The 12,258-nt window shown below is 36.3% G+C and overlaps 3 protein-coding genes across 3 annotated transcripts; 2 read left to right on the forward strand and 1 right to left on the reverse strand.

The window, feature by feature from the left end:
* The first annotated feature begins 1,399 nt into the window (after nucleotides 1-1,399).
* LOC147275145 (uncharacterized) lies at nucleotides 1,400-2,141 on the forward strand. The gene has a single exon (XM_086228151.1). It carries the CDS (start codon nucleotides 1,447-1,449, stop codon nucleotides 1,990-1,992), a length of 546 nt encoding a protein of 181 aa, XP_086084277.1. The 5' UTR covers nucleotides 1,400-1,446; the 3' UTR covers nucleotides 1,993-2,141.
* Nucleotides 2,142-2,968: 827 nt separating this feature from the next.
* LOC147275146 (EF hand calcium-binding protein family) lies at nucleotides 2,969-3,451 on the forward strand. Its single transcript, XM_086227857.1, has one exon. The coding sequence runs from the start codon at nucleotides 2,969-2,971 to the stop codon at nucleotides 3,449-3,451; it is 483 nt and encodes a 160-aa protein (XP_086083983.1).
* Nucleotides 3,452-4,284: 833 nt separating this feature from the next.
* LOC147275147 (putative phospholipid-transporting ATPase 9) lies at nucleotides 4,285-10,643 on the reverse strand. Its single transcript, XM_086255937.1, has 11 exons — nucleotides 9,584-10,643; nucleotides 7,990-9,341; nucleotides 7,690-7,800; nucleotides 7,302-7,578; nucleotides 6,949-7,037; nucleotides 6,746-6,854; nucleotides 6,349-6,558; nucleotides 6,050-6,175; nucleotides 5,822-5,920; nucleotides 5,339-5,530; nucleotides 4,285-5,170 (listed from the first exon to the last, which is right to left on the reverse strand). The coding sequence occupies exons 1-11, from the start codon at nucleotides 9,974-9,976 to the stop codon at nucleotides 4,538-4,540; spliced, it is 3,591 nt and encodes a 1,196-aa protein (XP_086112063.1). The 5' UTR covers nucleotides 9,977-10,643; the 3' UTR covers nucleotides 4,285-4,537.
* Between the last annotated feature and the right edge of the window lie 1,615 nt (nucleotides 10,644-12,258).

A 12,258-nucleotide genomic window follows, 5' to 3' on the forward strand; every position in this document is an offset into this window, starting at 1 on the left:
CGGGACCCCCAAAAAACGAAAATTTCGATGAAATTTCGCCGAAATTTTTGAAATTTCACTCCTTGCATACCAATATTCTATCTTCAAATTTACACTCACAAAACGTAAGACAAAAGCTTGGTCAAGATCCAAGTGTACAAAACTGAAAAGAAAGCATCAGCTGGAATTGTCACGAGATGAGAGAGATGAGAGACGCGAGAGGAGAGAGATGAGTCGGGGGGAAAGAGAAAGAGAGAACAGTAATGCTACACTTATTACATTTTTATACCACAATTTCATACCATCTTACATGGCATTCATACATTGGATACTAAAAATTAAAAAATAAAACCTAAGAAAAAAAAAAAAATACCCTTTCAGTAAAGTAATGACACATCAAGTGGGATACAAATGTGGAAAAAAAAATGTGGGACAATTAACATTATTGAAGAGAGAATGTGTGAGAGAGAGTTTTGTGTAAAAAAAAATATATATATATATATATATAAATATATAATACGTTAATTTTTTAAATAAATGTAATAATTTAAGATGGAAAGTAACATACACCCTAATTATTTAAAGAAGGGGAGCAAAATTGGTCTCAATTACACATAACCTCATGCGAATGATCCCGACCATCGATTACTGTTGAACCAATCATAGCCTTCATGGGACCCACAGCTGTTTCAGCACTGATCGTCCATGTGGATTGAATCTAGCACAGAGCATGGGCTCCAGCCCAAGAGCATCCAATGGATCGAGCTAAATCAAGCCTAATTTTGTCTTTCCCAAGAATTGGGCCTCAATCTAAACTAATATTTGGAGTCTTTTTCTCTTTTTCTTTTGAGATTGGAATTCGAACTCGATACATTTGGTGAAGACTGAAGAGAATTAGAGAAATAACATTATGCCATCTAGTTGGAGTCACCTGGATTGAATTAAATCGAATCCAACACAAAATTTTCATGAGGCCATTTCATTCGTATTGGTGAGTCTTATGAAGATGTGTATTGTTTTATTTAATAAATATTTTCTAATTTTTAGATTAATTAACTCACGTCTATAAATTTTAAACTCAAAACATATTTTGACAAAAAAAGATTGAATATCATATATTATACCAAATGATCATCGATTATATCTAATAAATTTTAAAAAAAAATTTGCATTAAGATTAACCTTATCTAAGATTTTTGAATAAAGAGAATTAGAGCATACAAAATGATAAAGGAAAAAATCTTTCTCCTTTTGGCTTTTGTTTTTTTCCTCATAGAGAGAAAGATAGACTAAACTAATCACATGTGATTCACTTAACATACATAAGAATCTCAATATTAAATAAATGAGAAAAAATCTGCTTTTTTCTCATGAGGCCATGAATAAGCAAAGCAAAGTATGTATATCCTGAAAGTAAAAGAAAAAGTAAAGCCATTGCTTTAGCCCTTTCCATGTTGTGTTCCACTCATGCATGCCAACACTTGCTTTATTAATGCTTTTATATCTCCATTTAATGAAGTTGTTTTTGCTTCCAAGACACAAACAGCTAGAGCCATGGAAACAACATCACAAACATTGGCTGATCAGCAGCAGCCAGGATCAGGAGATCAAACCTTGAGTAGTAATCCAGAAGCAGTACCAGGGCATACTTCTAACTCTTCTTCTTTTGGTTCCATTGGCCCATTCCTTGCAGTCATCTCTGTCCTAACAATCCTTGCAATTCTTTCATGCGTTTTGGGCCGGATGTTCATCACCCGGGATCAGCCTGCGACGACGCCGTTTCAGAGTATCAGGGATAGAAGAAGAAGCTGTTTGGGTTTGGGGTGGTTGATCCGCAAAAGCAGGCAGTGCATGGCTGGTCATCATCCTGATGTCGAATTTCGACCCAAAATTAAGGTGATGGGTTTTCGCCAAGAAATAAATGATATTGCCAAAGCTAAAGAAGGCAGTGAGGTTCCTGTTCCTTCCCCCATAGGCTTGATCGATCATTATGCAATTAATCTGCAGTCGTAATTAAGCTTTGCAGTTCGAGATTAATGGGCCGGACATGATAGTACTGCAGACATGTTTGCTTTGGTATATACGTACCGCTAGGATCCCAATTTTTTTTCTTCCCTAACGACGGAAAAACAGTCGAGACTCTTAGGTTTAATTTTTTTTTTTTTTTTATATCCAATGTATGAATTTTATGTAAATTGGAAAAAAAAAAAAAGTTAGAATACTATTTTGTTGCACTAAAACATCATTTCATATCCAAATTTAGTGAGCAAAAATGATGACATTATTATTTGTAAAATCCATTAATTTCCATCCTCTCCTTAAGCATATATCAAATTACAGCATCATAGGCGTGACTTCAGAGGAACTTCAAGTAAGACTAAAATGAAGGATACGATGATTAATTGATTATGCTAATTTGGTTTGGTCATCAGTCAAAATTTAAGATGGGATTTGGATAATTGAAAAATGGGAATGTTCTCTCTAAAGCTAATTTCTTGTCAATGTTCACCGTTTAGAGACCAAGCCATCTCAACTGAGCTGTCCATAGGAAAAGGAAAAAAAAAATTAATTCTAACCCCAATCAACTGCGGTAGACAATGCCAGAACATATGGAAGTCAAAATGCCAAAATTTAGCTACCTTCCTAGAAAGCACACATGAAAAGAGAGCCTTCCATTCCATTTCATGTATGTGACAAAAAAAGGCAAAAAACAATAACCACCGACTTGCTTTCCTGTCCTTAGTTGTCTCCACAAACCAAATTTGGCCTTCAACTTCACATTTCACAATGACCTTCCAAAACACAAAACACAAAACCACAAACACCTCCTCCTCTGAAACAACTACCACCACCACCACCACCACCACCATCTCCTCCTAGTCCTCCTAACACCATTGTTATCATTGTGTTATTTACAATATCTCTGTTTTCATTCTCTGCATACGTTGTGTATTTTCATTGCTGTGATATAATAATAATAGCAGCACTAATGCCTGCACTCCCAGTTGACCAACTCAATCAATTAAGGGACATCTTTGCAAGATTTGACATGGACTCAGACGGCAGCCTCACCATTCTAGAGCTCGCCGCGCTGCTCCGGTCCCTGGGACTCAAGCCCTCAGGGGACCAAATCCATGTCTTGCTGGCCAACATGGATGCAAATGGCAATGGCTCTGTGGAATTTGATGAGTTGGTCAGTGCCATATTGCCTGACTTGAATGAAGAGATATTGGTAAACCAAGAGCAACTTCTGGAGGTGTTTCGCTCGTTCGACCGAGATGGCAATGGCTACATAACTGCAGCAGAGCTAGCAGGGTCCATGGCCAAAATGGGTCAACCCCTAACGTACAAGGAGCTCACAGAGATGATCAAAGAGGCTGATACAGATGGTGATGGTGTCATTAGCTTTAATGAATTTGCCACTATAATGGCAAAGTCAGCCTCAGGTTATCTAGGCCTTGCTCCTTCATGACCTGGGGCTGATGATGGTGTATGCTAGATAACATGTTCATCAGTTCATATCTCTATTGCATCACCAAAAGAAAACAAAGATTTTCTGATCTGCTTCACTAATTTAGATTGTAGACTTTTTTTTTTCTTTTGGGGGCCATATAGATTTTAATATGTGTACTTTTCTTCCTTTTTTGTTCAATGCATATCATGGGAGAATTTTGTTGCTATTAGTTTTATATATACAAATCATTGAAGAAGAGTCCCTTGTCAATCATAATTTTTCTGGGGTATGAGGAGAGGTTCTTATTATCCTTCTCTTTACTGAAATAATCTGTTCAAAGCATAATTGGGTAGAGCCTAGAATCAAAAGTGAACAAAACTATATATGTGTAAATTGGAGGGGAAAAAAAAAATGAGAAATGGCTCCTGAAACCATTAAATGCTATCATTTTTTGCTTAGCAAAAAAATCCAATCATATTTCATTATTGTAGAGAAACAGAATGCAGAAACATTGATGCTCTAATCTAATCTATGTTTTAACCTTAATTGACTTGTGTGTTTTAAGTTGCCTTTCATGGATTTGCAAAGATGCCCAAAGAAAAATGACTTTCAGAATAGAATCTGCTCAATGACAATGGCATTGGACAGACTATGCATGCTGGGATGAGCAGAATTGGGATCAATAGTTATGGTGGTTGTGGCATTTCAGTTCTCAGATAGCTTCTTCACTAGCCCTGTCTGAACAAATGAACGAATGTCAGCTTTTGACTAATAGGTGTTGGGATACTGTCTGTGTTATATCTGAAATTTTGATAATGGAAGTACATGAAGGAAAACAGACAATGCCACTATTATTATCCTTACAAAAGAAGAAAAAAATCTTATTGAATTGAATTAAAGTTATGGTACTTTTGATACATCGACATGATACACTAATTTGACCATTCTATTCTCTACATGAACATCAAAACTACTGTGTTGGAGATTCTACAAACCGAACTACCCTAAGCAAAAACTGGGAAGGACATGAGTGCCACTGTATCATCTCAATTCGGAAATAATGTACACTATTTTACGATAAGAATGTGGGAATTAACATGTGCATTAGTTAATGCCCCTCTGACTCCCTTCAAAGCGTTTAGATGTTGCTTCAATGCGGGCTGTGTAACCTACTGTTGTAGGTCTTATGGATCTCTGTCTCACCATATGACAGAACTCAGGGTCATCTGACTGCCCATCTGTTCTTATCCACTGTATCATCTGATGATACATGGGGAAAAACCGCATTTGGATGGCAGCGTAAGTGAAATATGGTAGGAGGGAAGAGACTAGAACAAAGAGGGTGAGAAGCCAATAAAATGGAGCTGGTGCACAGGCTTCAATGAAGACCTTATAGGCGGTGGTTGATATGTAGGGGTCCATGGCTCCATATGCCAACTGGAATATATACCAGAAGACAATGCCACCCCAGATGAAGAGATGTTGTATATAAGTGAAGTAATTGATGGATAGCGCCATCTGACAGTTCACAACCCATACGATGCACGAGTACATTGTGGCCCCAAAGACTTCGAAGCCGATAACTTGCCCACCTCTACGAAAGGCTTGAGTATCCATTGCCAGGATGCAGAAGAAGAAGATTAGGGTAGCAGTCACTACCCCATTCAATGCCCATCCAAGTATCCGGAGCCAGCTAAATAAGACATTTTGTGCACCTTCTTGGTACAATAGTGGGAACTGCAACATGAAACCAAGAGAGACTAAAATACATCATAGGGTCATATGGTATTATGTTTTGGACTTATCCAATTTTAACCAATTATTTCTTATGTGAATTATACTGCTATGCTATGAAGTATTCTCTATTTATCTTTTTGGGTCTGAAGAAAACAAAAGCCTACATACCTTGAGACAGAACTTGGCTGAGACATCCTGGTCAAACACTCCCAAAGCAATTACAGGAAGTGATGTGAAGAAGACATTATACAGTGACAGATACCAATCATTATATGCAGCTTGACCCGAGAATGAAGCATAGATCTCAAAGAAGAAGATGGTGAAGCCAAAAGCAATGTTTTTGTAAAAGAAATAGCATATCTGTCAAACAAGAAAAGAAGTATGTCAGGCATTTCAATATCTGGGTTACACATGACTGGCAGGTTTTGGGTTACACATGTCTGACAGGTTCTGGATTACACATGTTCAAGGAATTATCATACTCTGACAGGTTCTGGAGGGGAATATTTTCACACGTCTATTTTATTATATTTATGTATCAAAGTTCATGCTGATGTCAGAAATCCACAACATTTTCTAAATATATTAGACTAATACAAAATGTTCCATAAAAAATCTAATGATTTGAATCTTTTAAAGATAAGAATTTACCATTGAGGCGATTCTTCTGTAACACCAATGTCCATGTACGAGTAGCAGGCGTTCCAAAAAACGGAACTGTGCAATTGCAATGTCACTTGACATGACTGCCTGAAATTTTGGAAAGCAGTTGGCACAAGGAATAACTGAGAATTCACAAAGCGAAGCAAATTTCCAAATAGGAGTAATTCATCGCTCATAATGCAACAGAAACAATTAGTGCAATTTGTTAAGAGTTACCTGCATTCCTTCAACACCACTGATACCAACTCCAATATCTGCTTCTTGAAGCATTCCGACATCATTTGCCCCATCACCAATTGCCAGAGTTGTGCTACCAGTTCTATTTTTTACCAATCTTGTAACCTGCATTATTTTTAGTAGCAACTCTTTAGGACTTAATATTTTTTGAAATCATAGAAGTAAGCGAATGATGTTAGGCTTCATCCTTTAAGTTTGTTGTACTTATTGTAAGAATTATAACTAACAAGTGCTCTCTGTTTATATCAAATTAAAAAATGCGGAGGGGGAAAACTTACAAGTGCTTTCTGCTTGGGTGACGAACGGCAGCATATAACAGATGCACAGCCAATGGCAAGCTCTAGAAAGAGTTCCTTGACATCATTCTCTAAGGCATAAGCGAGTGAATTCCCATCAATGATCAAAGCCAATGCCTCCGAGTTCTCACTGGGTGCTGCAATCAATGCCTTTGCCTCACTTATTTGATGGACAACACTTTCCTTCAATGCCTAAAGAAACAGCAAGGTCCCATAAGACTCTCATACCGTGACATTTTATCAGCCAAGAGATTAAAATTTTATAGCCCTACACAGGCTCTTCCTATCAACTACCTTTGGTGCACAACAAAAAGGAAAATATATACATACATACATATATATATATATATATACATATCGCATAAGAAATTTAGTTTACCTTGGCAACCACTGACTTATCCTCCACCTTCTCTAATGCTTTAACTTCTGGAGTCTCGGAGCTTATTACTATTTGTTTCATTCCTTGTCTAAGCAAACTACAGGCAAATCTGGAAGGAGAAATAAAACATGAAAAAGTATATGGTTAGAAATGGTTGTATGCTGAAATCCATCTACTAATACAAAGTCACTTACTAATCATACCCAATATTAATTGCTGTCTCCATTTTATCTCCAGTCAAAACCCATATTTTAATTCCAGCCTGAGCAAGCTTGTCAATGCATTCAGGAACCTATTCAGCAGAGAGAAAACGAATTTAGTCTTAAATATTATACAAATCTCTAACCAAGTCATTCAATTTATCCACTACTGAACATGAGGAAAAGAAATGTAGTAATAAAAAGAAATTCCAATTATGCAGTAATATTTTTGCTCTTCAACAAGGATTTTACACAATTGTACGGTATGTGATATGAACTTTTAGGGAGAAAAAGGGGAGGTATTTCATTCCACAGGTATCTGAGTCATTTTGTCACTGTAATGTCTTAAAACTCACCCCATTTTGAAGTTTGTCTTCAACTGCAGTAGCACCAAGAAGAATCAAATCCCTCTCAATCTTCTCTGCCACTTCCTCGACAATTTCCTCCCGATCTGAACTTACCAAGTTCTTGGCCTCAGTATATTCTCTGTTAAATTCAACATATTCTTCTTCATCAAGTTCACGATATGCAAGTACCAAGGTTCTCAAACCAGCATCAGCATACTCATTAATGTGCTCCCTAGTCTTTTCTTCAAACTCTCTTCCATCCTTTGAAAGTCTTTCAAACATGACACTGCTTGTTGAATATACAAATTAAATATCAATGTTTGTTTAAGTTTAATCAACATTTGAAATGAATTTTACAAACCTGTCAGCACATACAGAAAGGAATAACTTTACTAACCTGTCAGCACCTTTACTAAGCAATAGTATCTTTCCCTCCTCATTTCTTACAATCACAGACATCCGCTTTCTTGAGCTACTAAACTCCAATATACTCAAAAGTTTATATGTTCTGAAAAAATGAAATTGCATGCACTTAGAATCTATATTTGGCAAAATTTTCAACAATAGCTTGAGAACAGATACCAAGAAGCTAAAAGTGCAGTAAATTAACCAAACTTGTTATAACAGAGATTTTGAAATAGTTCAATTATTTCATAAATATTAAAAAATAGTCAAAGACCAAGGGCAAGAAGCATACCTTTCAACTAATCTTCCATAAATGGGATCTAACTCGTGCAGCGAAATGCTTGTTTGATTCCTTCCATAAAATTCAAACCCAAACTCTCTTGCTGCAATCAAAAAAGCTGCCTCATCAGGTGATTCAGCTTCATATGACACTTTTCCAGTTTCTTCCTCAATGTCAGGTATTGCAGTATGACAGACTGCTAGTAACTGTAGAAACTTCTGGATTACATCTGCACGAGGCTCTTTAACCCAATTTCCATTCATGATCCTTTCATCCATAAAATTAAAGCCTTTTATCGATGGCTTGTCTTCAGTCAAATCTTCAACATGGCCCTCATCTTCTGTAACCTCTTCAGACAATGATGAGCCTTTACTCCTGGACAAAGCTCTCTCGACTTCTGTAACTCCGCGCCCAAAAGCAGTCCCAGCAATAGAACACTTGATAAATTCCATTGAGTTGCAAGTTAATGTTCCCGTTTTATCTGAAAGTATAGTATCAACTTGGCCAAGTTCTTCATTCAAGTTTGAAGTACGGGTTTGGGCTGGCTTGTCAGTTTCCTCATAGTACATGTGCAGATCCTGGTTGATGAAAATGCATTGAAGAACCTTGACAATTTCTATTGACACATACAAGGAAATGGGAATCAAATAACTGTACAACATAACAGCAGTTAAAAATTGCAAAATTGCTGCAACTGGTGCCCTTGCTGGATCATAGTAAATTGTGGTATCATCTGGTCTAAGGTACCATCTTATCATTTTCCCATTTTGCAGGTCTTTCCTAGTTGCAACTCCAAAGAAAATTGCTCCAACACAAGACATCACAACTAAGAGGAAAAACAAGAAGTAGACAATCTTATCCATCCTTTTCTCAACTTTGCTTCTCTTGGACGGTGGATCTGTTGAGTTTTGCATAACTTTTGTATCATGACCTGTGAAGATAACCACCCCATATATAAAATCTGTGTTTCGTAGCTTGGAGTCCCTAAGCAGAAGCTGCTGAGGTGTAAGAGGGTATGGTTGCTCTCCAATCTCCAGACTGCCTACAAATGAGTACAAATTTGCATTTGGGTCTTCACATCTGATTACAGCCTTGAAATCTCCAAAGCCTGAGTCTTCATGCAGATTAGAAGTTCCTTCCACTGCTTGTTTTAGTTTCAAATTAGTTTCCCCATCAAGGTTCATGGTCTCCACATAGCAAAGTGCTTCATCATAGCTTGATGAAAGTAAGATAAGATCAGCAGGAAAAAATTCGTCCTTTCCCACCTTCACTATATCCCCAACTTTCAAATCCCTCCACTTCGTATTATCAAAATTGCCATCACCACGATGCACCTTAACTTTTCTGTTGTTCACCTCAATATCCTGTTAACAGTTTCAGAAACTAGATTACAGACCTTGGTTATGAATATCACTAAATATAGTTAAATATGGAAATTAGAATTACAAGGATGAAATAAACTATCAATTTTTCAACGATGTCTTCACACGAACCTCTAGCATATATGTTAAGTAATCCAATATGCATATTATGTTTAAGTAAATCTACCGGTGCAGCCGAACCAGGAAAATGCAGCAAACATGGTCTTGATTATAAGTAAGTTTACCTGTTTTTTGCGCCGAAAATCTTCAAGAGCTTCTTTCCCCATTGTAACTCCAATCACAACGACAAGAGGGACGACATTGCTGACAGCCGAGTAAGGAGACAGTGGTGTAAAAGACAATATTGCACACATGAGGAAATATATATTGGCAACCCGTCTGAATTGCTCAAACACAGCCTTGGGTAAGAATGTAGCAAGAGTATACTTTGTGGTTCTAACATAATTTCCTTCATAATTGTGAGCAGAGGCCTCCAAGCTGTCAGGACCATTGCAGTAGACTACCCTTGAGAATCCAGGGCCTCCAATCCGCGAATGCTCACCATTGAATGATGCTTTCCCACATGAGAAGGCGTGGATTCTACCAAAATGTTGCTTTTTTCTTCTTCCACCAGCCATTTTCTGCAGCTATTTTACAAACACATACAATCCCACTATGTTGAACAATTTGCTACTCCAAAAGGAACCCACTTCTCAAGAACCAGTTTTTCACCTTCAGTGCCTTCAACTTCTAGAACCAAAGACCAGCTGGTGAGAACTAACTAATCTCAGTAAGAGACCCAATCCAGAGCTCAATCTGCCCAGTAACAACTATATATCCCAGAAAGGCCAAGATGAACCAACCAAAAAATAAAATAATCTGGAAAAATGAAATAAAAAACCTGGACCCAAAATATATATGTCCTAAAAAACAATTAGCGCAAAACAAGATCTTTGAAACTGAAGCCTGTAATCCAAATTCTCAAAGTAGTGCACTTTGGAGATTTTTAAGAGTGAACACTGTTACAGTTGTTTTTTTCTTTGTTTCTTTGTTTCTTTTTCTCTTAAGTAAGAGCAAAAGAGATGACTACCTTCCCAGCTTTGACTTGTAGCTAGAACTAGAAGCACCAAACCTTGAACGTGGAATTGGCACCACACTTGTTTAATAATAGTTTGAGAAGGAAGAAATCAATGAATGATCTCAACCCGTTAAAAAATATCTCAATTGTCGAACAATATTGAAAACTTCAAGTCTTCAACAGGCTTTTTATCTTGGACAAAAAAGAAAATAGAGCTTTTCATCAACTTGCCAAAATATAAAAAAGACACGTCCAAGAAAGAAGTTCATTTGAATTATAAGCGAGTAAAAACTTTGAGTACGGACCAAGTCTTCTAGAAGGTCAATAAATAGCTTTGGCTATAAAGAATATACAACTCGGAAAACACATTATTGGCACCAAAAATATTCCTTTCAAGGCTTTTTTTAATAAATAAATATGTAATATCCATAATGTAAGGAATTAAGGAAAGTGGAGGGTTGCTAACACATGACGTACCAGCCTACCAGGGAAGAGAGAGGGAGAGTAAAGTTCCTAGAATAACATTAAAAACGTGATGAGGACGAGTTTTTTTTTTTTGGTCAATGATGAATCGATGAGGAGTGAGGACTGAAGAGGAGGTTGAGGCCGCGTGGTGGACAAGTCAAACGAGACCAGATCACATGCTCTAATCCTCATTTTATATTTTTATTAATGAATTCTCTCCTTTTTTGTTCCTCAATCTCATTTCTCCTTTTCCGGCCAAAAAAAAAAGAAAAAATTAACATTTCTTATATAAAAAAAATCATGACTTTTTTTTCTTTTTAAAATAAAATTCTTGTTTTTTTTTTTAAATAAAGCTTTTTGACCATTGCGCTGTCAAAAAAATGTCATTATTTTTTTTAAGGTATAGGATACAAGTTCACCTCATACCATATAATAGGGTTTGTAGAGACTGCATGTTAGATTTTAACTCTAGAATTTTAGGTAGAGTCCAACATCTCAGAATTAAAACGTAATATAAAGCCGACAAACATGTGCTTCAATACACTACCGAAAACTCGAAAATGACTACTAAGTGTTCAGTGTCTGGTATGTGTGAAAAAAAAAATATATATATATAATATACCAATATTATGTAACATGAAATAGTTACAATATTATTGAATTTTAGTTATAATTTTAAAAGTCATAAGATTTTAGTCAATAAATTATAAAATTAAAAGGATGCCGCTATTCGGACCTAACTTTTTAATTAGTAACCCCAACAATTTAATAATTTATTAATTTATAATTTTACTTTAATGTAAATTGACTATTTAGGGCAAATATTTAATGAAAAAATTCAAAAACTAATTAATGACTCTTCTCTCTATGGTCAACCACCTGTGACTTGCTTTCCTCTTCTTTTTGATTTGCCTTAGGGACCTTTCTTTCAGAACCTTGCGAATTAGTTTCCAATGGCCACTAGCAAGCCGTAATCTTTTGTTCTTGGAGCGTTTCTGCCTCTCTTTGATTCAAGTCGATATTGTCACTTTCGTTGGTCTCCTAAACGAAGCTTTGTTAACTCTAGGATTCCTTGCTTCAGTCTGGCAATTGATTGAAGTGGTACAAAAGAGCTTGAAGGATTTCTGAAACCGTAGCATAGAGATGTGTTTTTTTTTTTTTGGTTAATGGATGAGTGTTTGTTGGGTATATTAAATAGAATTGATGAGTGTTATGTTGGGTTTACTTATTGGGTTTTAGTAAGGGTAGTTTAGAAAATGATGTTGGGTGTATTAATAATTTTTAATATTTTTTAAAATAAATATGGGTGTAAAGAGTAAATTGAGTCTAGTAATTAAAATGTTGGGTTAGAATATGGGCATTCAAATTAAAAGACCT

The sequence above is a fragment of the Dryas octopetala genome, chromosome 9 (assembly GCF_963921425.1).
Source record: "Dryas octopetala chromosome 9, drDryOcto1.1, whole genome shotgun sequence".
NCBI lineage: Eukaryota > Viridiplantae > Streptophyta > Magnoliopsida > Rosales > Rosaceae > Dryas > Dryas octopetala.

Excerpts from the sequence above, each read along its gene's own strand:
- LOC147275145 (XM_086228151.1), top strand. The coding sequence starts at position 1,447 with ATGCATGCCAACACTTGCTTTATTAATGCTTTTATATCTCCATTTAAT.
- LOC147275146 (XM_086227857.1), top strand. The coding sequence starts at position 2,969 with ATGCCTGCACTCCCAGTTGACCAACTCAATCAATTAAGGGACATCTTT.
- LOC147275147 (XM_086255937.1), bottom strand. The coding sequence starts at position 9,976 with ATGGCTGGTGGAAGAAGAAAAAAGCAACATTTTGGTAGAATCCACGCC. Across the intron at positions 7,579-7,689 it reads CTTAGTAAAGGTGCTGACAG|TGTCATGTTTGAAAGACTTT; the intron begins GTTAGTAAAGTT and ends TTCAACAAGCAG. Across the intron at positions 6,559-6,745 it reads ATAAGTCAGTGGTTGCCAAG|GCATTGAAGGAAAGTGTTGT; the intron begins GTAAACTAAATT and ends CTGTTTCTTTAG.